We start from the raw sequence: 27,927 nt of genomic DNA on the forward strand, positions 1-27,927 counted from the left end.
TGTAAACCAATGTGCTTACACATAAGTTATAAATGTGATCTTAATCCTTTGCATTAGTCCTTAAATGTACATTTTGACTGATAAGTACAGAGCATGCCATGACACAGGAGTACACTGTGGCCAAATCTTCATGATAAATCGGCCAACCCTGGCTCTGTAGATGAGATTAAAAGGAAGTCAGTAACACTGCCACGGGTCCCTTTGCCCCCTCCCTAAGTTACAAAACCTGCAGTGTCCTTTATTGTTCAAAAAAGAAGTCACTCTATGTTGAAGAGGCTAAATCCTTGGTACCTGATGTATTTCTCCTGGCAACTCCACCATGTCCTGATTGGATGGTGACCCTCCAGAGGCTTCCAGTCAAGACTGTGATAAGGCCTCCCCAAGGCAACAACTGCAACAGGGAGCTAGAGCCCCTGAGTGAGGACCTCACTTTGTCCCCAGGATGGCTGTTCTTAGTGCCCTGTGCTTTCGCGTTCATATAAGCCCATCCTCCAAAGGGTGAGATACCCAAAAATGCTGGAACCAAGATAGAGCAGGTAGCTGTCCATTAGAGACCCCCCAAAAATACCTATGTTTCTTCTCAAGGATCCACCACGGCCTTTTCTTTGAAACCCTTAAAACACAGACGTTCCCACCCCACCTTTCTCACACAAGAGTGATCTCTGCAGATGGAACACTGAACTTTGAAACCCTAAAGATCTGTTTATAGGCCATACTAGAGAGACTTCCCATATCTGTGTAAAAACAGTGTTTCGTACCATAAACAACAAGAGCTGGCACTGTCCCCTGTCATGAACAGCTTTACGACCTCCTACAGATGGTCATGACTTGAAACCTAAGAACCAAGTCTGTGTCGGTGAAGAAAGCAAACTCTTTTCATAGATTCATCCTCCCCAAGGAGGCCCTCCATCCAGAGGGCAGAGAAGAATCTCCACATCACTAATTGCTACAAAGAAGCAGTACATGATCTCACACAAAGGAAGCCCATCCTAATCTGGAAGGTTACGACAGGCTTCCTCAGGGAGGCGACATTGGAATTGAGATTTTACGGAAGCAGAGGAGAAGCAAAGTGGTGAGTAAGGAAAGTGTTGTTATCTGAGTACAGCGGGAAAGCATTTGCTAAGACCGGAGGCAGGAAGGTGTGTGGCATAGTCAGGGACCTACAAGAAGGTCAGCTGACTGCAGTTCAACAGTCAGCATGTCAGCAGGCAAGATAAAGTGGAAAGGACACAAAGAGACACAATCGTGTAAGCCTTTAGACCATGTTGAGCTACTAGAACTTGATCCTATGGAAACAAGACAATGGGAAGGGGGTGAAGGGGAAACAGCTGTAGAGTCTAGGATAGATGCATAGTCATATTGTGCCTCAGATGCATCCCTCAGGGGGCTGTCCTTAGTGAGTGGAGTGTATTGTGTGCAAAGATGAGAGGTCAAGAGCCATATTTCAGGAAGCTCTCAATCACAGTTAGTAGACTACAGCAGTGAAGTGCTTGTGGAGAGTTCCATGGAGAATGGCAAAGGGGGAGAGGGAGAAAAGCAAACAGGTATTTTGTAGGTCAAATTGATAGGAGGTGCTGTGCCGGGTGAAGGGGCAGGGAAACCAAGCATAGCTCCTACTCTCCTCCGCTTGAACAACAGACTTCAAGTAAGTAAGAGCAGAGATGGCCTTTAACTGCTGACTGACTGCCACCTGCCATGGCTGGCGTCCACCCCCAGTAGAGTGTGAAGACACACTGACAGCAAACAGAAGTCCTCAAGTTGACCCATCCAATCAATTTGTATAGTTACTATGGCAACTGCCCCCTAAACACATTCCATGCCTTTCTCCCTCCACCAGGAATGGCTTCCTCAGGCATCGGCACCCAACTTCCCACTCCCTCCTTCTTGGGCCACATATCTGAGCCCCTTCCAGATCCCTCCATCCACAAGGTGGCTGCCATCTCCACAAGCTTTCACTGGTCTGTGTACCATACCATTTATCTACATATTTACACGTATGTTACCATACATCTGTTACATCTCTTATACTGCCTTGTTGTAATTAGCTACTCTTGAATACCTGGCTAGGCTCGACGCATTAATACATTTGTAATTGGGTACAGAACATCTTCCATTGAATTCTGAGAAGGAAGTAACACTGTTCAATTTAGGGAGAAATGGCTTCTTGTCATCAGTATTTACTGGAAAAAACACATATTCTGTCTGATCCTTATTTTTGGCTACTGTACCAGGATAATAGTAGAGGGTTGACCTAGGATCAAATGAGGACATGAGCAAGGTGCCCAACATTGTTCCCAATGGTGCTTTTCTGCTTTCCCAGGTCTGCCACTTTCTTCAGTGATCTGAGGTAAGTCACTTATATAGTCTTAGTTTTCTGTTTTGTAACCTGAAGCCTTTGGCCTGGATGGTTCTAAGGTCCCCACTGCTTCCCATTCCTAGGGTCTCTGAGATGGAGTGCACCCACATCCTTATCATTTGTTCTCTTTAGAGGAGGGAACAGGAGTCATTTGGATGATTCCTATTATTGGCATGAGAAGTGCAGCCAAGTGTTTACATTTTAAAATACCTTTCTTTAGAATGATTCAGGGCATAAGGAAGGACACCTCGTCCTTCTACTAATTCTTCTAACTGCAGGGAAGAAAGCACAAGCCTCCAGAGAGGATGATGTATATTACAAAAATAGTAAACAGAAAATGATTGTGTTTCATATTTTTAAAAAGAAGGCCAATATTTTGTTTTATTTATGTTTTTAAAAATGAGGCCCAATTTTGGGGCATCTGGGTGGCTCAGCCAGTTAAGTGTCCAATTTTGGCTTACGCCATGATCTCGCAGTTCATGAGTTCACACCCTTTGTCAGGCTCTGTGCTGACAGCTCAGAGCCTGGAGCCTGCTTCTGGTTCTGTGTCTCCCTCTCTCTCTGCCTCTCCTCCACTCGTGTTCTGTCTCTCTCTCAGAAATAAATAAACATTAAAAAATTTTTAAAAAAATTAAAGAAGAGGTCCAATTTTTAAAACCATACATCACATGATATAACAACCAACTGACTGACTATTCCTCTCCTTAGTTCCCTCAACACAAAAAGTATCCATAAATACTTTACAAAGAAAATGCTGGGTTAACATTTCACTGCACCAGGATTTATGGTGTTTAAAAATTTCTTGCAGATAATAAAATAGGTGAAATTATATGTAACCTGCTTAGCTTGGTGCTGATCCAAGGGATATACAGTGAAAATCAGAAGGAAACAATGAGCGAGAACACAGGTGCTGAACAGCTACCCCCTTTCCAAACGAATCCCCATCATTCTGCCACGAGATCAGAGGTTAGTGAAAAGCTAATTCCAAATAAAACCCATCCAACTAAAACCCTTCTTCCCTGGTGGAGGGGCCTGTCGAAAAGGAGATCTTACAGTAATCTCATAATTACTGTGGTCTCCTGATGACCTGTGAGTGAGGAGTGTCTGTACATTTAAGTCTTTGTCATGTGACCACGGAATGAATCCGGTGAACTGTCACACACAACACTTCTTGTCCATACAGAGGGACAAACTTCAGAAGATGCTGTTCTGTCATGGACACGGTGGAGGAAACACCATCAAGGTCTCAATGTGAGTATATAATAGATGGAACAGACTGAAACGCGCTGAATGATGAGCTAATGGTCTCTGGTTTGCCACACATTGCTGAATATGCAGTCATCATCTTTTTCCCATTGGCCACTGGGTATTTTAGCCAGGACTCAGACAGCACAAGGCGAAAATTCCATGGTTCACCAAGGCAGAATAAGGAGCTAACAAAACTGAGAAGAAAGACATGAACAAATGACTTAATCTGTGCCTATTTCACAGCTTTATTACTGAACATAATCCTATGCTTATTTTAGATGAGGTCATGGACGTACATGACATGGTTCAGATCTTAATAGCCCAAGCTAACTGTGCCCGAGTTTCTACCTAGGTGTTGCCTTTACCTTATCTCTCTGCTAAGGGATCCACTTTGTTTCAAGATAGTTCCTTACTTACGTGTGTTGGCTGCACAGACCACAGGTTATGGCTAAAGGGGCCACCAGTGATGGAGTGCACATAGGCATTTTTCAGTTGTGGGCATTTTCTTCCAGTCAAACTTTGGCCAGTGATGACTGGCACCATCGTTTTCTAGTTGTCTTGATTTGGCAAGTGCCTTCTTTCCTGACACATTTCACCACCCAAAGACCTCTATTCCTGCCTGTGATAGTGATTCAAGCCATTTGGCTATTTTGTGGAAGGCACCAGAAAGTTCTCCTGCTGCTTTAAATTACAGTCTCAAAGAAGTCATAGATACAAGGCATGAGAGGAGCCTGCAAGGCCAATGGCCTCTAACTGATTCCCAATCAGGCTGTTTGCCACTACTCCCTGAGTCTTTTCTAGGACTTCATTCCACCCACTAAATGCTGCTCACTACCTGACAATAAGGCCCTCACCTGGCCTGGAGTCAATGGGGGAGAGGAGGACAAAGGAAAGACACTTGCCAGGCCCTAGTCTGGGATCTACTGGCCACCAGGATGTGCAATGGAACGGAGGCAGTTGGGATGCTGTGGTCTTGAACCTTGACAGATGATTGGAATGGTCCCCCATGGAGGTGGCAGGGAACTGCCCCAGGGCACACATAGTTCACTCACCCCCCTAGGGGCAAGCGCATGCTTTCACCAAGCCTCTGAAGTGGGGGTGGGGTGGCGGTGAGGATTGGCTTTAGCTGGAAGGGTGGTGCGAACCAGAAAACCATCTACCAGATATGGGACCCAAGGCTTCTGGCCCTGGGGACACATAGCTGTCACTCATCTGAGAATATCTCTGTCCACCTCTGTCCACCCCTGCAGAAAAAGAGAGGGGAAAAACAGAAAGCATTCAAAGAGTAGACCAGTCTTTATCTGTTGATAAGAAACCTGCAGTCATTGATGGAGGTAGGGTGGGAACAGAACTTGACCAAAGTTAGGATGAGTCTGCATCTAGTATGGGGAACAAAGCAGCAGTTAGATAAAGGGACTTTGTGAGTAACTAGAGGAGATGGAGATTGGTGACCAGTCTACTCACACTGGGACTCTTCAAATGTCACAGCCAAGTCCTGGTATGTCCCTTCCTTTGGTCCTGAGTAGAGATGATATGTCAGGAATGGCTGTCTTGCTGTACCAGAAAACCAATATTTTTAAAGTTTATTTATTTATTTTGAGAAAGAAAGAGAGAGAGAGAGAATGAAGGGGGAGGGGTGCAGAGAGAGAGAGAGAGAGAGGGAGGGAGAGAATCCCAAGCAGGGTCCATGCTATCAGCACAGAGTTCAATGTGGGACTTGAACCCACACACTGGGAGATCATGACCTGAGCCGAAATCAAGACTCGGATGCTTCACCGACTGAGCCACCCAGGTGCCACCAGAAAACCCAAGTTCAGACCTCAAGGGAATAGAGCAAACCCATCCTGAGGTTCTGCTTACCTCAACTGGTTTTAGAGGATCCTAAATGTGCACTTCTAAGGGTTATACTACTGTGCTGAGCTGTTATTTACAAAGCATTTTCATTGTGGGTGTTTGTTTTGTTTTTAATCATCATCCAGACATCACAACACCCTGGTGAGCAAAAAAATACAGCTAGCAGTGCAAGGCTGAGTTTCAATCATGAGGCATCAAACAAAGCCAATCAAGCATTTATAAGCAGGGGGAAAATGATCTTGATTCAATCTAATTTGTGGGGAAAGATTTCAAAGCCAGTTCTTGATTTTCCAAATGAGTACAACCATTTCTAATTTGATTTGTCTGAGAACTCCCAGGACTGACTGGTGTGCTATCAGCAAATGTAGAGGAAAGAATGTTCTGTTAGCTAAAGCTATCTTTCTGATTCACAAACTTAGGAGGAGCAAGAGGCCAAATTTAGGGTTGTTTGTTTGTTCGTTTATATTTAGACAAAGATAAGCCCCTTTGTTTGTTTGTTTGTTTATTTATTTATGAGAGATGTATTAAATCATTCGCATGGGCCAGGCTCAGTCTTAGTAGCAAGGACACAGCCCAGGAGACAGGCAGGCTCAGAACTTGCTCACCTGGAGCTCACACTGCACCGGGTGGGGGACACCGAATGTGTCATCGCAACTACGATTAGGTGACAGGAGAGAGAAGTTGAGGTTGCTGGGACAGCATGTGAAATGGATTCACAAAGTACCCTTTGAGTTGGATGACAGGTGGGAACAAGTGGGAGTGGGAACAGGATTGGTGTGAATGGTGAGAAAGAAGAGGAAGACAATCCTTGGGAAGAAAGTCATGATGCATTCTTAGAATTTAAGGCAGAGGAGATGCTTGGCATTAGGCTATGCAGGCGACATTTTGTTTCTGCCAAAGAAGGCCTTCAAGGATGGAGATCATGTTCCTTGGGTTTCATCTGGGGGATACCCAGGGAGAAGCATCTTTACTATTGAAGGGAATGTCCCATTTGTGGGTGTGCTGGTAGGTGGTTCCCCACATGGCCCTCCTCTCTGGCTTTCCACGATCTGGCTACATGTCCATATCAGTGAACAGGGACCAAGTGCTTTTGGCCTCAGACATCCACTCTTGACTCTGCCTCTCTTTTGCCCCCCACCCCACCCCAAGACTGCTGGCTCCCAATTTCAGCTCCTTGGCTGTGGAGTCAGTGTTAGTTTTCTGCCTGTGTGTGTCTCTGTTTCTGGCCCCATATTCCATGCTTCTTCTCTGTGTGTCAAAGGTGAATACCCCGACTTGAGTTTCAGTTTTTACAAATAGTGGTGCTTTTCCCCTAGAAACAAACCCTAGGAGAGGTCCTTGCGAACTGCGGAGTAGAAGGGAATGACAGACCCATGACTAAACTGATAACCTCTTACTTTTAAGGTAGAAGATAAAGCTGTAACTCTCCCTTGAACACATTTGAATTTCTATTTCCAAATATTGTACAAAGCTATTTGGAAATATGGATCAAAAAGCTTAAGAATATTAATAATCCTTTTTGACACTTTACTTCCACTTCTAGAAATCTATTTTCAGGAAACACTCTGAAATCAAACCAAGATTTACACACTACGCAACCATTATTTATAATAATAAACCTGGCTCTAAAATTAAAAGAACAGTTACGTAAAGTGTGGTATCTTCATATGACATATTATTTTGCCACCACTAATAACATTTTTTTATGGTAAGCACGACAATTGCTTTTACTACAACATCAAAAGAAATGAACAGGATACAAATTGCACGTATGAATCAGATAAAATATAGCTGGATAAAAACGTAGGTATAGAACGGAGGCCCCTTTGCTAAATAGTGACTCCAACTGGGTTGTGGAAGTGTGGTGATTTTTATTTACATAATTAATTTTTTCTCCATTTCAAATTTATTTGAAATGAAAAATTATTACTTTTTCTTAAAAAATTTTTAATGTTTATTTTTGACAGAGAGAGAGAGAGAGAGAGAGAGAGAGAGAGTGTGCTTGAGTGGGGGAGGGGCAGAGAGAGAGGGAGACACAGAATTCGAAGCAGGCTCCAGGCTCTGAGCTGTCGGCACAGAGCCCAACGTGGGGCTCGAACCCACGAACCATGAGATCATGACCTGAGCCGAAGTCGGACACTCAACCGACTGAGCCACCCAGGTGCCCCAAAATTAATACTTTTCTAATAGAAGTTTTAGTTAAATAGTTGTCCAAGTACTATTGGAAAGTTTTCACGACAATAATATTGTGGATTAGTAACTGCTATCAAAGGCATCAGTGTGGATTATTGAAAGAATGGAATCTAAGCAGGGATAGAAGCAGCTGGTAAAACCCAATGACTACTATTTTTCAAATGATTCCCACACCTGAATAATTTCAGAATTGTTTGTCCCTTCTACTATAATCTTTAGGTTACATGTCTACTGAAGTAGGCACATGTAACAAGTCATTACAGCAGGACAGTCAAAAGAAGGCGTCGTGTGTGTGTGTGTGTGTGTGTGTGTGTGTGTGTGTGCGTGTACATGTCATCACTTTTTCCTTTTGAGTGAACTTTCTTGTACAAACTTGGCCCACAACCAAAGCAACTTTCTACTCCACATGCATGCACATGGTGCTTTTCTAGACTAAATTCACGGAGGTGAGAAACAAATGAAAACACAGTATGGGCTTCAGGCATCCTGGGTAGAGACTGAAAAGCAGCAAGGGCGTGCGAAAGGGAAGTGCCACTACCTGGCCTGGAAAATGAGGCAAATTCATACGTCGATAATGAATACATCATAAAAATCAGCTGCTCATTTTCCTCTATATGGATTTAGAAATAAGAAGAAACGTATCTAATTCTGAGTATCGCTGCTGTCTCTGAATAGACATTTTAAAAGTTTTCCAGAAAAGTAACTTTAAAAATTAGAAGCTGACACTAGATTACTCCTATTTGAGGTGGTGAATATCAGCATTAACGGAAATATAATGCAAGCCACACACGTAGTTTAAAATTTTCTGCTACCTATATTAAAAAGAAAGAAGTAAAATGAAAGAGATTAACTTAATTTTTAATTTGCATATTAGGTTATTTAACTCAATACATTCATATTATTTAAACATGAAGTCAATATTAAAATTGAGATTATATATTTTTTAACCTTTCCAGCTCATCTCAATTTGCTCTAACCACATTTTGAATGCTCCAGAGTCGCACATGGCTAGTGGCTACCATATTGGACAGCATAAATCTAGAGTGCCGTTATAATGGTGATGATAGACCTTGACGCCAAAGTAGATTCTGCACCACTTTTCATGAGAACTCTCCTATACTGACTTTTATTGTTCAAAAAAATTTGGGCAGAGATCCCTAGTTCCCTACTCAAAATCCATTCTCCTTGGCCTTTCCTGTAGTGGAACTCCAATGAACTTGAGGCAACAATAGGCTCCAGTGGGTGGCTACATGTCCCCACTCCCTCTGCAAATCTGTGTGGCCAGGTGACTTAGTCTGCCTTTGAGGCATGACAGGGCAGAAGCATTAACTGGGACTTCCTGGAAGCCTCAAAAAGAGCTGACTCAGCCAGCAGGGATATTCCTTTGGCCTCTGCTTTTTCTCCTGTTTGGCAGCTTTGCACGTAGGCATGATACCTCAAGTTCCAGGAGCTTACTGGGACCCTCAGGATAAAAGCCACAGAGCAAGTATGGCTTGCATGAAGGATGGAATGATCTGGGTCCCTAACTGCTTCCTGAGGCTTCTCATCCCTCCGTTACTGTTTTGTGGAGAGGGCAGAAGAGCTTATAGATAACTGATACAAGCATTGCCAGTGGTCTTAGGATAATACCATTTGAAGCAATTGTAACGAGCTGAATTGTTCCTCCAGAATTCATATGTTGAGACTCTAATCCCCAGTATCTCAGAATGGGACTGTATTTGGAGATGAGACCTTTGAAGAGGTGATTAAGTTAAAATGAGGCAGTGTGGACCCTAAACCAATCTAACTGGTGTCTATAAAAGAAGAGGGAAATTGGACACACAGAAAAACCATTTGCATGGAGACACAGAGGAAAGGCCACGAGAGGACAAGGTGCCCATGTGCGAGCTAGGAAGAGAGGCCTCAGGAGAACCCAAACCCGCTGACACCTTGATCTCAGCCTTCTCCTCTCCAGAACCTTAAGACTATCAGTTTCTGTTAAGCCAAGCCAATCTGTGGTGTTTTGTTATGGAAATCCTTGTAAACTCATACAGTGAGAGAGGGCTGCTAAATAACTCTCCTTAATGAAATCTTTGCCTTGAGAGGTATTTTAGAGATGATCTAAAGAATGTTTCTCAGTCACAGCACCAGAAAGAAGAAATCAACTGTAGAATTTACCCAGCTACCTAGTAACCCAGTTGGATGGAGAAGCCTCATCTCCTGACTCATACAGTGAATCTAATTAGGTCATGTCGCTGCCGCTGCATCAGGGACAGAGATTATTACTGGAGGTAGACAGCCCGAAGATCATCCCTTTTTGAAAGAGAGAGAGAGACAGAGAGAGAGAGAGAGAGAGAGAGAGAGAGAGCAAACAGAGAGACAGAGAGAGAGGCGAGAGGAACAAGAGATCCGAAGCAGAAGCAGGCTCCGCGCTGATAACAGCAAGCCCGAGGCAGGACTCGAACCCACAGACTGCAAGATCATGACCTGAGCTGAAGTTGGACACTCAACCAACGGAGCCACCCCTGGAAGGTCATCTTCTAATTCTCTATCTCAGGTGGCTAAAAGGTAGGTGGTGCCAATGATATCTTACTTATATGTGAAGATCACTAGGTATACAGAGGAACAGCCTCCCCTCAGAAGGTGCTTCCACCCTCCAATGTTAAATAAGGAGACATTCTCACTGCTAATCAGACCCTGAAGGTCTGGATTGGTATAATCATCCCAGCACAAATTTAAACAAATACTTATTAAGCATGTACTACCTGTAGTATGCTAGCTTCCTCACTGGGAATTCAAATGAGTCCTTTCTCCTCTTACAAAAAAAAAAAAAAAAAAAAGTAATTCAGTTATTCAACTTCTGTTGATCACCATTTTCATGTGATGTTACTTTAGCTAAAATTTAGAAACCCAGTGATTAGAGCAGGGTAGAAAATGTACATAACACATATCACAGCAAATGAACATGGATTTGGCATCAGAAAAGCCAGGGAGAGAGACTCCCTAGCTATGTAACTTGAGAAGTGACTTTAAGATCATTAACACTCATGTTCCTCACAAATAGTTGTCTACTTCATAGAGTGACTTCGAGGATTAAAATAGATAAGTGCGAAAAGCAGTTGACAGAGTATCTGGCACATACTAAATGCTCAGTAAGTTATTATTTTCGAAGTTATATGAAAGAATATTCCTTTCTAAAAAAAGAAGACTGCAGGGCAGGCTGGGTGGCTCAGTCGATTAAACGTCCAACTCTGGGTTTTGGCTCACATCGTGATCTCACAGTTTCATGAGTTCCGGCCTCATGGTGGACTCCGTACTGTCAGTGCGGAGCTTGCCTGGGATTCTCTCTCTCTTCCTCTCTCTGCCCCCCCCCCCCATTTTGTCTCTGTCTCTCTCACAATAAATAAACTTAAAAAAAAAAAAGACTGGAAAATCTACACTGGCATAGTATTTATGGTTGCCTTTGTTTGACAGGAATGCCGATGATCTTTTTCTTTCTTTCTACTTTTCTATATTTTACAAGTTTCCTGTAATCTGTAAACATGAGTTTTCTTGTGCAGCCAAATGCTCTACCACTGGCCTATACCCCCAAATTCTCTTGTGAAAAATGAAAATGAAATATCATTGTTTAGGCACACCTGTGTGGCTCAGTCGGTTGAGTGCCCGACTCTTGATTTTGGCTCAGGTCATGATCTCACAGTTTGGGAGTTTGAGCCCCGCACTGGATTTTGTGTGGACAGAACAGAACCTGCTTGTTATTGTCTCTCTCTCCCTCTCTCTCTCTGTCCCTCTCCCACGCTTGCTCTCTCTTTCTCAAAATAAATAAATAAACTTAAAAAAATTCATTTTCTAAGATACTTATTGGTTCCTATGCTGGTCATTTAATTACATCGCTGGGAAGACTATGACTCTTGTGCTTTCCCAGGGCAGTATCAGCCCTAATTGCCCCACATTTTTATAAAACGTGGGCCCCACTGCATTCTGTAAGGAGTATAAGGTTGTAGGGTTATCTGGGTCATGAAGCACTAAAATTGGACCTCTGGGCTATAAATGGCCATACCCTGGTTATAAACACTTAATTTTATAAGTAAAAACATGGAAAAAAAAAGTCTGGATTGTCTTAACAGTTTTCCCCAGTCATCACACTGTTAAAAGTCTGGTAAAATTCACATGCTTTCTAGTTTCCTGGAAGAATATGAGACAGGTGCTTGTTACTGTTTCTGTGTGAAATGTTGTATTTGCCGGTGTATAACAGAATGACGAACATCCACCAGAGCCTCTAAAACTAAGAGCTTCTTCTGGGGCTGCCTGATCTTCCATTAACCTTGCGAAGCTAGCATTGAACACTGCATCTCAGCACTGTGTTCCTGCAGTGCTCCCCCAAATCATACTGTGCTTCTAAGTTTTCACCATGGGTCATCCATGACTGAGGTAAACAGTGGGTTTTAGGGCATTCCCTCAGCCCCAAATCTGGTCACACAAGACATTTCTATCAGACACACCAACTGTGGCTTGCGGAGGCTGAACGTGTCCATTTGGCCTTGTTCTTCATCTCCGGGCACCTTTCTTAAAGGCCTAGTCGATCTATTTTTCACCTTTAAATTATCCTTATTATTTTTAAAAGATAACATGTTATTTAGCTACTGGACTCTGTGGGTGCAATGAGGACAAATATGAATGTCCTTCAAAGGGCTGTTTCCTTGGCAGAAGCAAGGTACTTTGGGGACCTTGTTGTCAGGGAGGAAACTGAAGTAATAATTGACCACCATGGGGGAGAATGGATAACCACTCGGGCTGATGTAGGAATAGAATGGGGAGCTGAACTAGGACATTAGAGAAAAATGTGGAAACAAATGGCAAAGAAATAAAACTGTTTCAAAGAGAGAGGGTGGTGAGTTGCATGAGAAAACCTTTCGGTGAAATGTGAGAAGTTTTGTGAGAATTGCAGCATGTCAAATCCTCACCAGAGGGGTAAATTGTTCAAGTGATTCACATTCTAGTCTACCCACAGCACGCCCCAAACCTTCTGAGTATGAGAAATTCCTTTCAGTGTAACAGATTACATGGACCCATAAAAGAGAGTAAGAGTAGTTTCACTATTTTCTACTGAGGCAGCAAGCAATGACACAGTTAAATAAATTAACACGTCCCTACTCACACAAGCCTGCACGTGTATTTAAGAGTTTGCACTTAAACCCCTGTGAGACATGCTATGCTTGCCCAAGGCTATGCCCAGGCGACATGGAACCATGAATATACACATGCCTCCCTTTGTCTTCCCTACCCCCTCTTCAAGATGTCCAGCGCCTCTGGTTTTTAGCGTACATTTTAAAAGAAATAAAAGAGACTAGAGAGAGTGCCAGTTACCCATTTCTGAGTTTCAGCTCCAAAGCCACCCTTCTTTGGCCTGCTTTTGACACTGGAATTGGACCCTGTAAACATTTCTCACCTGAACGTTAGGCTCTGTCAGTAGAGGGCACTAAAGGGCCACTGCAAGGAGACTGCATTTGGGAGACTTTTCTGGGTTCCTGTCTTCCATGACTGGAAAGTCACTGGAGAGCCCCATGATTTCTCACAGTTGAATTCCAGCTGTGCCCTCAGCTCACACTTTCCCCGTAGGGGGCAGCTCCCACAGGCAACTTCGACCTGCGCTGTCTGGCAAGTTTCACTGTTATCCGCAGACTGCCTGGTCCCCTGGTAACCTCCCTTTCCAGTAGGTGTGAATCTCAGCCTTGGAGGCAGGCAGGGGGAGCTCTCCTAGTCCCTAGTTCCTTCACAGTCTATTCTCCCTAGGGCCAAGAGAAACTACCTGATCTTTTTCAACTTGCCCTTTCTGGATCCTTAAGTCCTCTTTTGCCCATTTTAGCAAGTTAACCACCTTCTACTGGCTAACATTTTTTTAATAGTAATAATATACATATATACGTGTGTGTGTGTGTGTGTGTGTGTGTGTGTGTGTGTGTATCCTTTTCAAACAACGTAGATCTTGGCAGATGGAGATATCTTCTAAATCTTGTGACACGAAGCAAAGAGCTTCTCAGAAGCCATCTCAGCTGTCACACATGAAGCAGATCCAGTGTCAGGTCCCTTCTTACCGAGGTCGTGGTGATTCAATGAGGAAAATTTACATAAGATTATTAGGAACTTACAAACACATGGAAAAGGTTTGATTTTATCTACTATTTTCCTAATCTAAAATACAATCTGGGGCTCTTAATTTATCTTCCATAGATAGACTTCAGGGGTATGTATGTGCTCCAGAAATGTTATGCAAAGTAATGTGTGCCCATAATTTTCATTATGTTCTTCAAAGGGTACGTGCCTCCTAAAATATTAGTAATCACTGACCTAAAATCTTTAGAGTTGTTCATGTAGAAGGCCATTTACCGAACAGGAAAGGCATAGTCATAGGACTACAGTCTTCACGGGGAGCATACAATGAGAAATGATGAGCAAAGTGGAGCAATAAAAATAATTATAACACTATTATTAGCTATTAGTGATTCAATGCTTATAATATCCCAGAAGTCACCATGCATCTATGAAGTAGATGATGCCACAGAATCATGATGAAGTAAAGTAACTTGGTCCAGATTCTGTAGTTATTATGTGATGATGCTGGGATTTAATCTCACTGCCTTCAAAGATTATACACTTCTTCAACACACAGTACCTTCCTTATATACATTTCAGCACTATGAGTGACACAGAAAGGTGTGTTTAGTTTGTGAAACTTACAACATACTTAAGGTCTTAAGTGAAAGGAGAAACTCTTGCAAAGCACTAGACTAGAATAAAACATTGTTTCCAAGAAACACTACATTCCACTGTGAGTTTCCATGGCTCTGCCTTGAAATGCCTTCCTATCACCTCAGAATTATCTGAGATGTTTTTCCTCAAAACCTACCTCAAGTTCTTGTATGTTCCTGAAGTCTTCCCTAAACCCACTAGCCCTGTGACTTCTCCTCCTTAACTCCTGTAAAGTATTTTTGAATCCTGCCAATAATTTTCAGTGGTTGGGGGTATGATGGCCAGAAGCACACCTGGCCTTACAGGTGGGAAAGCAGAGCTGTAGTCAAAGCAAGAAAGCAAGAAGCTATGAAACCGAATGGAATCATTGAGAGAACCACTGATAATCATTAGAGTATTCAAGGTTGCAAAAGAAACAAAAATATATGCCAAACCATTAAGGCAACTGAGAGGAGATGAGGAAGGGCGGCCATCAAAATGGTGGCCAGGAGAGCAGAAAGTACATACAAAGAGACAGGCAAAGTTGCATCGGCTTCTAATTCTGAGTTCTGAAACGGGACTCAATGCCCAGTATGTGCATACTGGGGCAGAGAGAGGCTTAAGGTTTCCCACCTTAAGGCAAGGGTCATTTCCTATGAGCACAGTAGATACTCAATAAACTATATTTTGATAATGATGACTGATGATGATGAATCAAATGCTGACTTGTGTCATGCTGTATAAGTGTGAGGGTCACAACAAAGAAAGCATAATGGAGCTGAGTGGTGAAAGGTACTCTGAGGGGAAGGTGGGATCTGGAGTGGCCAGATGAGGCCAGCAGTCACAGCGTATTCATCAGTACACCCTTCCCAAACCCATGGTGGATTCTGCTGATGGACCATAGCAACTTCTTCTATACAGGCTGGACTTGAATCCATGATTCTCCCTAGCCTTATGGTCCAGGGAGCCACAGACAATCCACTGGGGTTGACGCAGGCAGGGCAGGAATGCAGTAGGTTCACACTGGTCTACCCTAATGGTGGTTCCATTTTTAAACTTCTGAAACTTCCTAATTATTTGCTATATGTCCACTGCCCTAAAGCTCCTAAGCGGCTCCCTGAAATCTACACTTGTCTGATCACCAGTTCTCTCTGGGCCTCCCCACAAGGCAGCAATTCAAGGGTCTGTGGTTGGCACAGCCTAGGGGCTCCAGTACTCTGTTCCATCTCTCAGAAGCAGCTGAATATTTTGAGGCTCATCCTGATTCAGAATGTCAACCCTACTTGTGAGTTTGGAAAAGGATGGTGGTTTGGGGCTAGGTCAGGGAAGAGCTGAAAGTAAAAATGAGCTCAGCTGGTATGGGAGCAACATGGGATGAACAGGTTTAGAGCAGGGTATGCACATAGTGAATTCCAGAAACACTGAAGCATCTAGGCCTGGCTAGAAAAGAGCTAGCATTGAGGAGAAACTGGAGGAAATAAACTTCTATATATTGGAGCAGCTGATTATGAAAGATTCAAAACCCAGGCACAGAAGCTTCCATCACGGAATACAAGAGCCATTGGTCACAGAGGGTTGAGGGAGGCAAAAAAATCCCTGTGCAAGACTCATAGCCACCTCCTTAAATGCAGAAGGAAGAGCCTGGAAGCGGGACGCTGGCACTGGACACGCTGAGAGCCACGGAACCAGTGAGGAGCCCCTGCCAAGACCACAGCCATGTCGGTGTAAGGGAGTTAGGCTGTTCCCAGACATTGCTTCTGCGGCTCTTTCCTCCTCTGGCCAAAGGCAAGGGTTCTGCCTCAATGCCCATACATGGCAAGAGATACCCCAGAGAGATTTATTTGTCAATTAGCAAACCACACAGGGGCCATTTCTGAAACACCTCATTGGTCTTCAATTCCCAAGTAAGCGGTGGTGCTATTCACGAATCTGCCCAGCCTTGTATTTTTTTTTTTTTCACTTTGACGTGAAAGTCATTCAAGGCCCCAGGAAAAAATAGATGTATAATAAAAATGAATAAAAGCTGATGGTGTAGTGCTTTCCAGAAGAAGAGGAAGAAGACTGTGAATGACATAGCCGCTGCCTATATATCATTGACTTTCCCTGGTCCTGGGCAAAAAGCATCTTTCAGTATAAACTGTGGATAACAATGTCTGTCCCTGTCTGTCTCTCACAGAGGTCCCAGGGACGAAGGAGTGAACACAACCACAGGTCCATATGTCACCCCCCTTTCCTCTCCTCTGGCATTAGCATTGTGATTTGTGGCACCATGATTATCTATAAGACAGCTCTCTGAGACAATACGTCTTCAAGTGAAGGTACTAACATTGCTGGTGTTGTTCGAAAAAAAAAAAAAAAAAGAGCATTAAAACCCATGCTCAGCTCATTAGCTAGAAGTTTTGCATAGAAGAAAAGAGCCTGAGTTGATTTCAAGTTTCATTTAGACCCAACTTCTTTTTAATTTTATTTTTCTATTGAAGTATAACAGTGTTCCATTAGTTACTGGTGTAAGATATAATGATTCTATAATTCTATACATTTCTCCGTGCTCATCAATTTAGGTGTACTTTTAATCCCCTTAACCTATTTCATCCATCCCCCCACCCATCTTCCCTCTGGCAATCACCAGTTTGTTCTCTGTATTTAAGTTTGTTTTTGTTTGTTTGGTTGGTTGGTTGTTTTTCTCTTTTTCTCTTTGTTCCTTTTGTTTCTTGAATTCTACATATGAGTGAAATCATATAATTGTTTTTCTCTGACAGACTTATTTCACTTAGGATTACACCCGCTATGTCTATCCATGTTGTTGCAAATTAACCACACTCTTTTAAATTCATTTGAATATTCAAACGAGGGGCACCTGGGTAGCTCAGTCCCTTGAGCATCTGACTTCAGCTCATGTCATGATCTCACAGTTCATGAGTTCGAGCCCCATGTCAGGCTCTGTGCTGACAGCTCAAGAGCCTGGAGCCTGCTTCAGATTCTGTGTCTCCCTCTCTCTGTCCCTTACCCGCTCATGCTCTGTTTCTCTCTGTCTCTCAAAAATGAATAAGCGTTAAAATACAAGTGAATATTCAAATGAATGGAAGGTATGAGGTGGAATCCACAAGGACAAAACAGGGTGGGGGGGGGCAGGTGGAGTCTAAACTGGAATAGACTTTAAACAATTGAGTCAAAAATCCATAATCGTTCACCCAATAATCTTCACTCCTGGTTATCTATTCTAAGTGTTCATGGGGTGCCTGGGTGGCTCAGTCCGTTGGGCATCCGACTTCAGCTCAGGTCATGATCTCACGGTTTGTGGGTTTGAGCCCTGCATCTGGCTCAGTGCTGACAGCTCAGAGCCTGGAGCCTGCTTTGGATTCTGTGTCTCCCTCGCTCTGTGCCCCTCCCCCACTCACACTCTGTCTCTCTCTCTCTCTCAAAAATAAAGATCAAAAAAAATTTTTTTAATGTTCAGAAAATTATTTTTTTCATTATGTTTGTTTTCTCCAAAGACACTCTGGTGAGTTAACATTTAAATGATGCTTATACAGAGAAATTTTTAATAAAAATTTTAAAGATATAGAATATATTTTAAGAAAAACATTAACCATAACAAGCAAGATATAAAATTGTCAATAAAATAACACCTATGTTTTATAAAATATACATTTAAAATACAAAAACAAGGGGCGCCTGGGTGGCTCAGTCGGTTGAGCGGCCGACTTCGGCTCAGGTCATGATCTCGCGGTCTGTGAGTTCGAGTCCCATGTTGGGTTCTGTGCTGGCAGCTCAGAGCCTGAAGCCTGTTTCGGATTCTGTGTCTCCCTCTCTCTGACCCTCCCCCATTCATTCTCTGTCTCTCTCTGTCTCAAATAAACGTTAAAAAAAAATTAAAAAAATAAAATAAAATAAAATAAAATACAAAAACAAAATACATATAGATGAGAATAGTGTTTTCCTCTCTGGCTTATTGTGTGTTTTATTCTGTATATTCCAAATATCCCTAAAAATATATAGAAATGTATATTTTTAACATTCTAAAGAAATTTTAATAACTTCACGTAATGATTTTACCAGATGAGCTCATGAAAATCAGTCATCTTAGAAAAAAACAGGTCATAACATTGATTTAAGGTAGAACAATTTCAGGGAGAAAAACCATTCCACTGTTAGTTTCTTTTTCTTAACTTTTAAGTCATATTATTCTTCATATGACCTTGAAACTAATTTTAATGTGCCCATGAAAAGAGAGGAAGCAACTTCTCTGGAAGCTAATAATCTAGCAATATTTTTTCCAGGGTATGAGGTGCATACGACACAGAAGCAAGTAATGTGAATGTCAGACTGGTCAAATGACAGTGGAAGATAGCAGGAAAGTGCAGAGAGAAGACATGATATGTTAGTTGCTTTTTCAAGTGATTCCTTCCATCAAGGGAAAGTATCATTTATCACAGAGCATGCTCACAGAGATGAAACATGATCCCGGGGACAAACTGAAGAGATTATAGGCTTCACCAGACACTAGGGACTTTTCTCTGAGCAATTTTCATAAACTTCTGGGTCACAGGAAGGTAGGACAAAGGTTACTGTCAAGGCGCATGTATACGCCTGTGCGTGCATATACAGAGGTGAGTGCATGTGTGTGTGTGATCTCATGTGCACACTTATACTTATCTCTGAGTGTATTTTCTTGGATTCAGAGCTGCAAGAAATAAACAACCATACTCCAGTGAGTTTCGTGGCAGTAGATACAAACAGACAATAAATTTCATAAAAGCCTATTATTATATATCCGTATGCCTGTTATACTCCAGTCCACGGGGTAACATCTTTTTTACATGCCTCATTTCAAAGAAGTCCATCACTTGATCAAATGTGGACCAGAGATGGCCATTCAATTTTCTCAAATGAATGACATGAATAAGATTGGAATATATTTACTCAAAACCCACTTCACGGTTCATACGGTTTGGAAATAAATGAAATGTCAGATTCAGGACATAGAACCTAAGCTGTCACCAATCTACTTTTGTTATTTGGTGGGATCACAGAATACAAAACTACGTGTTTAGGAATGTAACTAGTCTATCAACCATTATGTTACTGCAGGTGCTGGGTTCAGAAGACTGTGCGGCTTCCGTAGCAGATAGCTGAGTGGAAGACGTTTTGTGACTCTTCAGCAATTGCAGCCATGAGGTTGGGAGATCATTATATGTGCTCGCTATTGCTATCATCCATTCAATTCCTTAATTTTAATTATTTGTAGACAAAGGCACAGAAGTGAATTGACATGGTCAATTAGCCCCAAAGTCAATTCTATGTCTATAGTCCTGCTCTAAGCCAATGGTTTTTTTCCCCCCTCTTCTACCAAAGACCAAGTAAAGTAATAAGACCATTTCTGCTATGCTCTTCTTTTAAATGAAAAAAAAAATCATTTTAAGACCTATAGTGAGTGGGTTAGACCTCAGCCAACATCCCAACAATCACGTTACTCTCCTTGCCTCTAGAAGAGGGGATTAACACTCGGAAAGCAGAGCTCAAAAAAAGCATCATTTCTTATGAAGTGGAGGGTATGAAATTAATCATTTTCAGGAAACTAGCAGGGCAATATATTTCTTATATTATGTATATAATCATCCACATTACAGGTACTGTACACACACTTCAATGGACCATTTACTTTCTGATTGTTTATTATATGGTGCTGTATTAGCATAGTATGAAAGATTTGAGGAAGAATAGTAAGGTATTTTTTATGTCTACTTTAAGCTGTTAGTTTTACTGCATTTCGGGATGTGGAGAATCGTCTTGTAGTCAAATTGAGCCATAAAGACTAAATTGAATTATCCCCATGGAACAGCTGTTAAATCTCCAGGGAGTGGGCAGGTCCCACAGAAAGGAATGACAAATTGCAATGGTGATACTCACCGAATGCCACTTACTAAAGAGGTCTGTGCTGCATGAGGCCAACACAGATGCTTCCTGGAGCCTTGAATCACATTTTATAATTTATGGGTAATATCATACCCTTGCTACCTAATGCATTGATTCCATGACTCTCCTGCTAAACTCTGAACTTTCCAAGACTTACTAGCTGTGAGAGAGTCTGTGAACACCGGCAAAGGACAGAAGTGCCACCCCTTTCAAAGGCCCTTACTTAGCACAGCAGTGACTTAGTAACCTGGAGCCAAGCTGATTCTGTAGCTGATACTGTGTCTTTGGGGGAAAACTTTAAGCATGAGTAGGGGAATAAAGGAGTTTGTGCTTGTAATTAACAGTGCAAACCATTCCTTCCCTCACAGCATTCCTAAAGGAAAAAAGACTAAGTATATAAAGGTGCGTGTGCGTGTGTGTGTGTGTGTAGTGATATGAAGTGAATTCTCACTTAAGCAAGATGATGGAAGCAATTTTGGATAAAAATAACGTTTTATTTCCCCTTTAAATTTTGAAGGTTAAAACTAAAGGCTGTCTACCTACAAAGTAAAACAGTTTTCTTGGGATTTTTTTTTTTTTCCCCAAGTACATTAGTGCTAAATGGCTTCCTCGTGCTTTGTATTAACAATACCGCCAATTAAACTCCCAGGAATGAAGGATGCTACCAAAGTTTCAGGCAACTTGGTAAGTGCTAAAGTAGTTTAAAATCAACACAACATTTATTAAGGTTTTTGGTAAATCATTCGCCCAGAAAAGGAGATGATGAAAGCTTCCAATATTCAGCAATTCATTTTTTCCCTCTGTGTTCTTTATTTCTCCTTTTCTTGCTTTGTGTAACCAGTAAATTTTAAATATATATCATCATTAAAGATGTTTCTAACATGTAATATGTATGCATATTTCCTTTCTGGATACTGCCATAAGGATTTTAGTTATTTATATGTAAGTCTCAGGCTCGCATACTTTTTTTTTCCAATTTTTATTTCAATTCTAGTTAGTTAACATATAAAGTAACACTGGTTTCAGGAATAGAATTTAGTGATTCATCACTAACTTGTAACACCCAGTGTCACATACTTTTGAACCTGTTTATGAACAATGGGACTGAACATGCTATTATAAACGCCTGTGTTTCACCATGATCTGTCAACTCTTAGAACAGCAGAAGGTAGTGTCCTGCCTTTTAGACGTGTTGACGTTGATGACATTACTCTAAACTAAATTGCCAGTAGCATGTGATCTTACTACCAATAGGCAGATTGAACTTAAAGGAAGTGGTATATTATGAAATACTTAATTAGTGGGGATGGGGTGGGCATGAATGAATGTGTGCACATGGCTCAAGTCCCGAACTAGACTCAAGAAAAATATCACCAGCAATCTAGTACTTAGGTCAATTGGGAGATGGATATACTGAAGTACATGTGGGTAGGATAATTGTCAAGATTCCTGAGCATGAGCCAAGGATGGATAGGCAATGTCAATGGATCTCTTAGAATGAGAGTAGGAGGATTAACCCCTTCTTAGCACCAGCCTTATTCTTCAAAACAACAGGAGTCTGAAATTTGGCCCAAGCCTTTTAAAATACTGGCAACCTTGGGGCACATAGGTTGCTCAGTCGGTTAAGCATCCTACTTTGGCTCAGGTCATGATCTCATGGCTCATGGCTTCGAGCCCCACATCAGGCTCTGTGCTGACAGCTCAGAGCCCATTGCCTGCCTTGAATTCTGTGTCTCCCACTCTCCCTGCCCCTCCCCTGCTGGCATTCTGTCTGTCTCTCTCTCTTAAAAATAAGTAAACATTAAAAAATAATAAAATATTGGCAACACCTAAGCCACTATGATTCCCTTCAAGCAAATCTATCTCATACCCTCAAATCCAATGGCCACTTTAGGAAATGTGTTACTGGGGCACCTGGGTGGCTCAGTAGGTTGAGCACCTGACTTTGGCTCAGGTCATGATCTCACAGTTTGTGAGTTTGAGCCCTGCATCAGGCTCACTGCTGTCAGTGCAGAGCCTGCTTCAGATCCCCTGTTCCCCTCTCTCTCAGCCCCACCCCCGACTCATGTTCTCTCAAAAATAAATAAAACAAAAACAAACAAAAAAACAAAATGTACTACCTGTACTAAATCCAAAAACCCAAATGAAATACAATATTCATTATAAGGTATACTTATCAAGGGGAAAATAAACATCAAGGTCATTTAAGACCTATGGGTTTTCCAGATAGTCCACTAGCCAGATCACAAAGAGAATCAGGTTTGGCCTGTCTATGATACAGTGGCCTACTCTTGTCATGGGTTTTAGGAGTATCAGTTTAAAGGACTTCCACTTCTGGAAAAATGGAGTAGTATAATTTTCTCTATTTCTCCTACTAAGTACAAATAAAAACTGCCAGACATTATGTATGAAACAAACCTAAGAAGACTCTGAATGGTTGAGAGAAGAAAGCATGCATAAGGATCTTGAGACCCACAGAACAACAGTGAAAGTTCCCCCAGATTTTTGTTTTTTGCCTATTTACATCTAAGACTTGTTGCTGAAGCAGTCAGCAACCTGGAGAGACAAACTGGTGCAGATCAAAAGTGAATCCCAATTAGAAGTTTGCTCTCTATAATCAAAGAACAAGGAAAGGAACGGCAGAGTAAGACAGAATGTCTTCAGACAATAATTGCTCTATGCCAGCCAAACACCACAGAAAAACTGTGGCCCTATTTCCATTCATTCATGCTGCAACAAGATGTCAAAATTCCTGGCCAAGGCTGTGTCAAAGAAGACTGATTAGGAAGCTGGGACTTTAAGCCTTGTCAGAGAGTAGCAAGCCTCTACCTGTAGTATCAACTGAAACCACATGTGGGGTAGAACTTGGGACTGTCTACCCCCACTCAGCAGTTAGAGGAACTGTACCCATCCGCTGTAGGGATGGTGTAGAAGACGTCTTAGTGCAGAGTCATGACATTTATCACAGTCTAGTAATAAGAAGGGCGCGCACACACACACACACATACACATTGTAATGTTAAGGGATGTGCCATGAAGAATAGTAATGAGGCTTTCATATATACCCCAGCCAGGGAGAGCTATCACTTAAGTGTTAGTGGAGAGCTGGAACTTTCATCCCTCTCCACCTTACCCTTAAGAGTCAATGGGTGCTGAGTGGAAAATCTGGACTCTACCCTCACCTAGCAGAGTGAAGGTAATATCTCCCTCTCCACTACTGCAATATTGTCAGAGGAAGACAGCTAATAGAGCAGGTTTAAATACAATTCATCATAGTATAATCTCTAAAATGTCCAGGTTAAAATAAAAAAAAAAAATCTCTTGTCACACCAAGAAACAGGAAGACATCAAATTGAATGAAAAAGACAATCAACAGATGCCAGCACTGAGATGAGAAAAAATAATGTTAGAATTACATGACAGGTATTTTTAAGCAGACATTATAATAAAACTCCTCCAAGTAACAATTAGATATTTGAGACAAGTAAGAAAATATAAATATCCAGTAAAACACAGAAAGTCGTAGCAAGGAAACAGAAAATAAAGACAAATGAAAAATTTAGAACTGAAAAATATAGTAACAGAGATAAAAATAATTAACAAATATGTGCAGTAACAGAATGAAGGGAATGAGGAAGGAATTAGTGAACTTGAAGATATGACCATGGAAATTACCCAGTTTGAACACAAGACAAGAGCTAAGAAAAAAAAAATATGAACAGAGGATTAGGGACCTGTGGAATTGTAGTAAAAGATCCAGCATTCATATTTGTGACATTCAGAAAGGAGAAGAGAAATAGAGGACTAGAAAATACTCAAATAAAAGGCAAAATATTTCCCAAATTTAGTGACAGACAAGAGGCCACCGATTCAGGAGACAGAATGAAATCCAAACAGGGTAAACCTAAGGAAATCACACAATACATAATGGTCAAACTCGCAAAAACTAAAGACAAAGCAAAGATCTTGAAAGCACTGAAAGAGAAATGACAGCTTAACTATGGGGCAAAATTTTTTACTAATGGTGGATTTTTCACCAGAAACCATTGAAGCCAGAAGGAAGTGGCTCCATTCTCAAGGCCTGAAAGAAAACAGCATTCAACCCAAAGTCTTATACACAAAGAACATATCTTTCAAGGATGGAATAGCTACCAACACATTATAGATTGAGGGAAAACTAAGAATTTGTCATGAGCATACACCTTGAAAAATGGCAAAAAATGATTTTTTTAAACAGAAATGAGATGATAAAAGAAGAAATCTGGAAAATTCAGGAAGGAATAAAGAACAACAGTAAGCAAAAATAGTAAAACAGATTTTTCTTCTTCTTTTGAGGATTTCTAAATTAGGTTTGGCAGTTGAAGCAAAATAACACTTATTATGATTCCAATTATATAGATAGGAAATAATAATTAAGAGAATTATATAATAAACAGGAAAAGGTAAAAGAATATAAAGGTAGGTAAGATTTACAAGCTCCACTTAAATTGGTGAAATACCAGTAAACTGTCATAAGATGCATATTTATAATACCTAAAGAAACTACCAGCGAAAAGTATACACAGAGATGCATTCAAACACTACATAAATCAAAACAAAATTCTAAAAGTCATTCAAGAAAAACACAGGAAGGTGGAGAGAAAAAGAGAAATAAAAAATGGAGGTAACAAACAGAAAACAAAAAATAAACAGGCATTTGAGCACCAACACACCAATAATTATCATTACATGTAAATGGTTTAAATACACCGATTAAAAGAGATTGATGAAGTGGATTTAAAAATAACTGTACTATTTACTGTCTACAAGAAAATCGCTTCAAATATGTGATATAGGCTGGTTAAATGTATGCAAATGAAAAAAATGACATTTCATATAAATGTTAATCAAAAACACTGAAGAGTGTTTATATTAATATCAGATAAAGTAGACTTCAGAGAAAATAAAACAATCACAGACAGAGAAGAACATTATGTAATGACAAAATGGCCAATCCGCCAGGGAGACATAGCAATCCTAGCTGTGCATGTACTAAACAACAGGGATACAAAATATATGAAATAAAAACAGAGAGAAATAAACCAATCCACAAATATAGTTGTAAATATCAACACCATTATTGAGCACCTACTATATACAAGGCAGTCTGCTAGTATTGGGAATGCAGTGGTGAACAAGAAAGAGACAGGTCTGACACTCACGAAACTTGTAGTCTATTGGGGAAGATAAATATTAGTTAATTAATTAGAAAATTATATAACTTGCTAGCATGATAAATTCATCAGAGGAAATCTCAAAGACAAAGGTTTAAGCCCTCATTCAAAATTTTAATACAAATGATAAGTAGAGAAATACATAACTCTCAAGCTATAGAATTTAACAGAATCTGTGGTTCTACTGTTGCATTTCACAGAGATAATAAAGACATTTATGTTAACACAGAGGAAGCTGCAAACACTACCCACAGCTGGACAGGAAAATAGAATTCTTCAGGTGCCTCTCATGCTTTGTTACTCCTCATAACGTTATTCACACTGACTCGATTCCTGCATTTTCTGTTGCTCCCCAGTTTCACTTGGGAGGCTGATAGGACCTCAAAGTGTGTAATATAAACACATTATAAAGAGGTTCAGGATGGAAGAAAGACTTACTCCAACATGTTAGAAATCACCACACTGAGAAAGATGTTAACTTACCACCGTGTAGATCTGATGCTTTCGTCTTTTAGCCAGGTCAATTATGTTTACTCCGTTGTAGTAAAGGTTTTCAATACATCCGTGGAAGTTTTTCTTTAAAAAGGTTCCAGGTTTTCCTGGTACTGGAATTCCTCCAAAACTAAGCTTTATGAAGAGAGAGAGAGAAAAAAAATCAACTCTTAGTTATAAGCCCTGAAGGAGTAGGAAAGAAAAGAGAGTGAATTTTAGTAGTTTCAATTGTATGTGTGAGCCAAGTGGCTCAAATAATTATAGATGCCACTTGATTGCACATTTAAAAGGATACTGATTAGCCCACATAAAAATAACTATAATTGCTTGCTTTTTAAGGGCTTATTTTACAAAACTATTTCACTTCCTTTCTGAACCTTTTTAATACCAAATAAAACAATAATTTATAGAAGGTGAAAAAAATAAAAGAAAATCAACAACGTTATATTTATCTCTGGTCCAAACATCTGAGATAGTATGGCCAAATGAAAGCCAAGGGACAAACATAATATACCTCAATTCACCCGGAGGGAGACCTAGTTTAAAAGCCTGCATCGTACGGCAAAAGAGCCTATGTACATGATTATATCCAAATTATTTTCTATAAAAATGAAAGATAGGAAATAATGTAAATATGCCATACAGTTTCTTTAAAGGAAATGATAAAGAATTAGTATGATAGAAGGTTACTTAGTTGTCAATATTGGTGTTTACTGAACATGTGATAAAATGGCAAATGAACATAATATTGATTGAAAAATGCAAGTTATAATTGGGTATAATGTATGATGTCAACAACAAAAATTGTTCTTACAGTATAAACTTGGAGGAAATGCACTGAACTGTTAATTATGGCTGTCTCTGGGAAGAACATGAGATATTAGTTTTTGCATTATTATTAGTTTTTACCACTTTCTTCCAGTAAAATACAAGTTGCTTTTTTTAAATACATTTTTTAATGTTTATTTATTTTTGAGAGAGGAAGAGACACAGCATGAGCGAGGGAGAGGCAGAGAGAGAGGGAGACACAGAATCCGAAGCGGGCTCCAGGCTCTGAGCTGTCAGCACAGAGCCCGACAAGGGGCTCAAACTCACAAACCATGAGATCATGACCTGAGCTGAGATCAAGAGTTGGGAGCTTAACAGATTGACCCAACTAGGTAACCCTCGAGCCAATTTTTATACATGTTTCTCTTGTTGCACTGTCTTTGTAAAAACTTATTAAATTCATGATATAGAACTTTGCAAAAACAAAACAGTAATTTTTATGTATTTCCTGAGTATATACTATACTGATTCTGGCAGCACATCACATTAAAGAGATATCTTTCTACTCCTATTTTACACATAAATCATTTATTAGCTCATTTGTTTATTCAAACTGAGAAATGAATGATGTTTTATCCATTGGTTTTTAAGAAATCCCCATAAAATAAGAATACAGGGTATTATATTGAAACTCCTGATAGGTTCAATTATATTAATAGATCATAAATTAATAGGCTCTTTGATTGAACCACACATGTGCTTCATTTGCCCTGAAATACACGTGCTCATACTTTAAATAATAAATCAGTTTGTGCTCTAATTTTCATCTTTTGTCAAGTATTTAGATCAAGCCTAGATTTGTCTCTGAGAAAAACTATGGGAATGTTATCTTTGACTCTATTTAAGAATGGCTCATAAATCTTGGGAAATACTGTGGAAAACTTAAAACACCAATGAAATTGTTCAGTTCACAAATATTTTGTGCAATTCTTTCTTTGATAACTTGTATAAAATCTTCCTTCTTGATTTGTTGCAGTATTCAAATATTTTTAATTTGAATCAGTTACATTAAAAAAGATCCATTTCTGTTTTCTACATTGTTTCCATAAGTCAAATTTATAACGTAAGAACTAAATGGAATATTTGTCATTTTTAATTATTTTTTGTAAATACATTTTT

General features: G+C 40.5%; 1 protein-coding gene across 1 annotated transcript in view; it reads right to left on the reverse strand.

Moving 5' to 3' along the window:
• CNTNAP5 (contactin associated protein family member 5) overlaps positions 1–27,927 on the reverse strand; it is a 777,640-nt gene that overhangs the window by 342,255 nt on the left and 407,458 nt on the right. The window contains exon 7 of the mRNA XM_040474651.1: positions 25,972–26,115. Coding sequence (XP_040330585.1) covers positions 25,972–26,115 — 144 coding nt within the window. The remainder of the gene's footprint in view (positions 1–25,971; positions 26,116–27,927) is intronic.

Source organism: Herpailurus yagouaroundi, unplaced genomic scaffold (assembly GCF_014898765.1).
Source record: "Herpailurus yagouaroundi ecotype Mexico unplaced genomic scaffold, PumYag 140, whole genome shotgun sequence".
In the NCBI taxonomy this organism is placed as follows: Eukaryota; Metazoa; Chordata; class Mammalia; order Carnivora; family Felidae; genus Herpailurus; species Herpailurus yagouaroundi.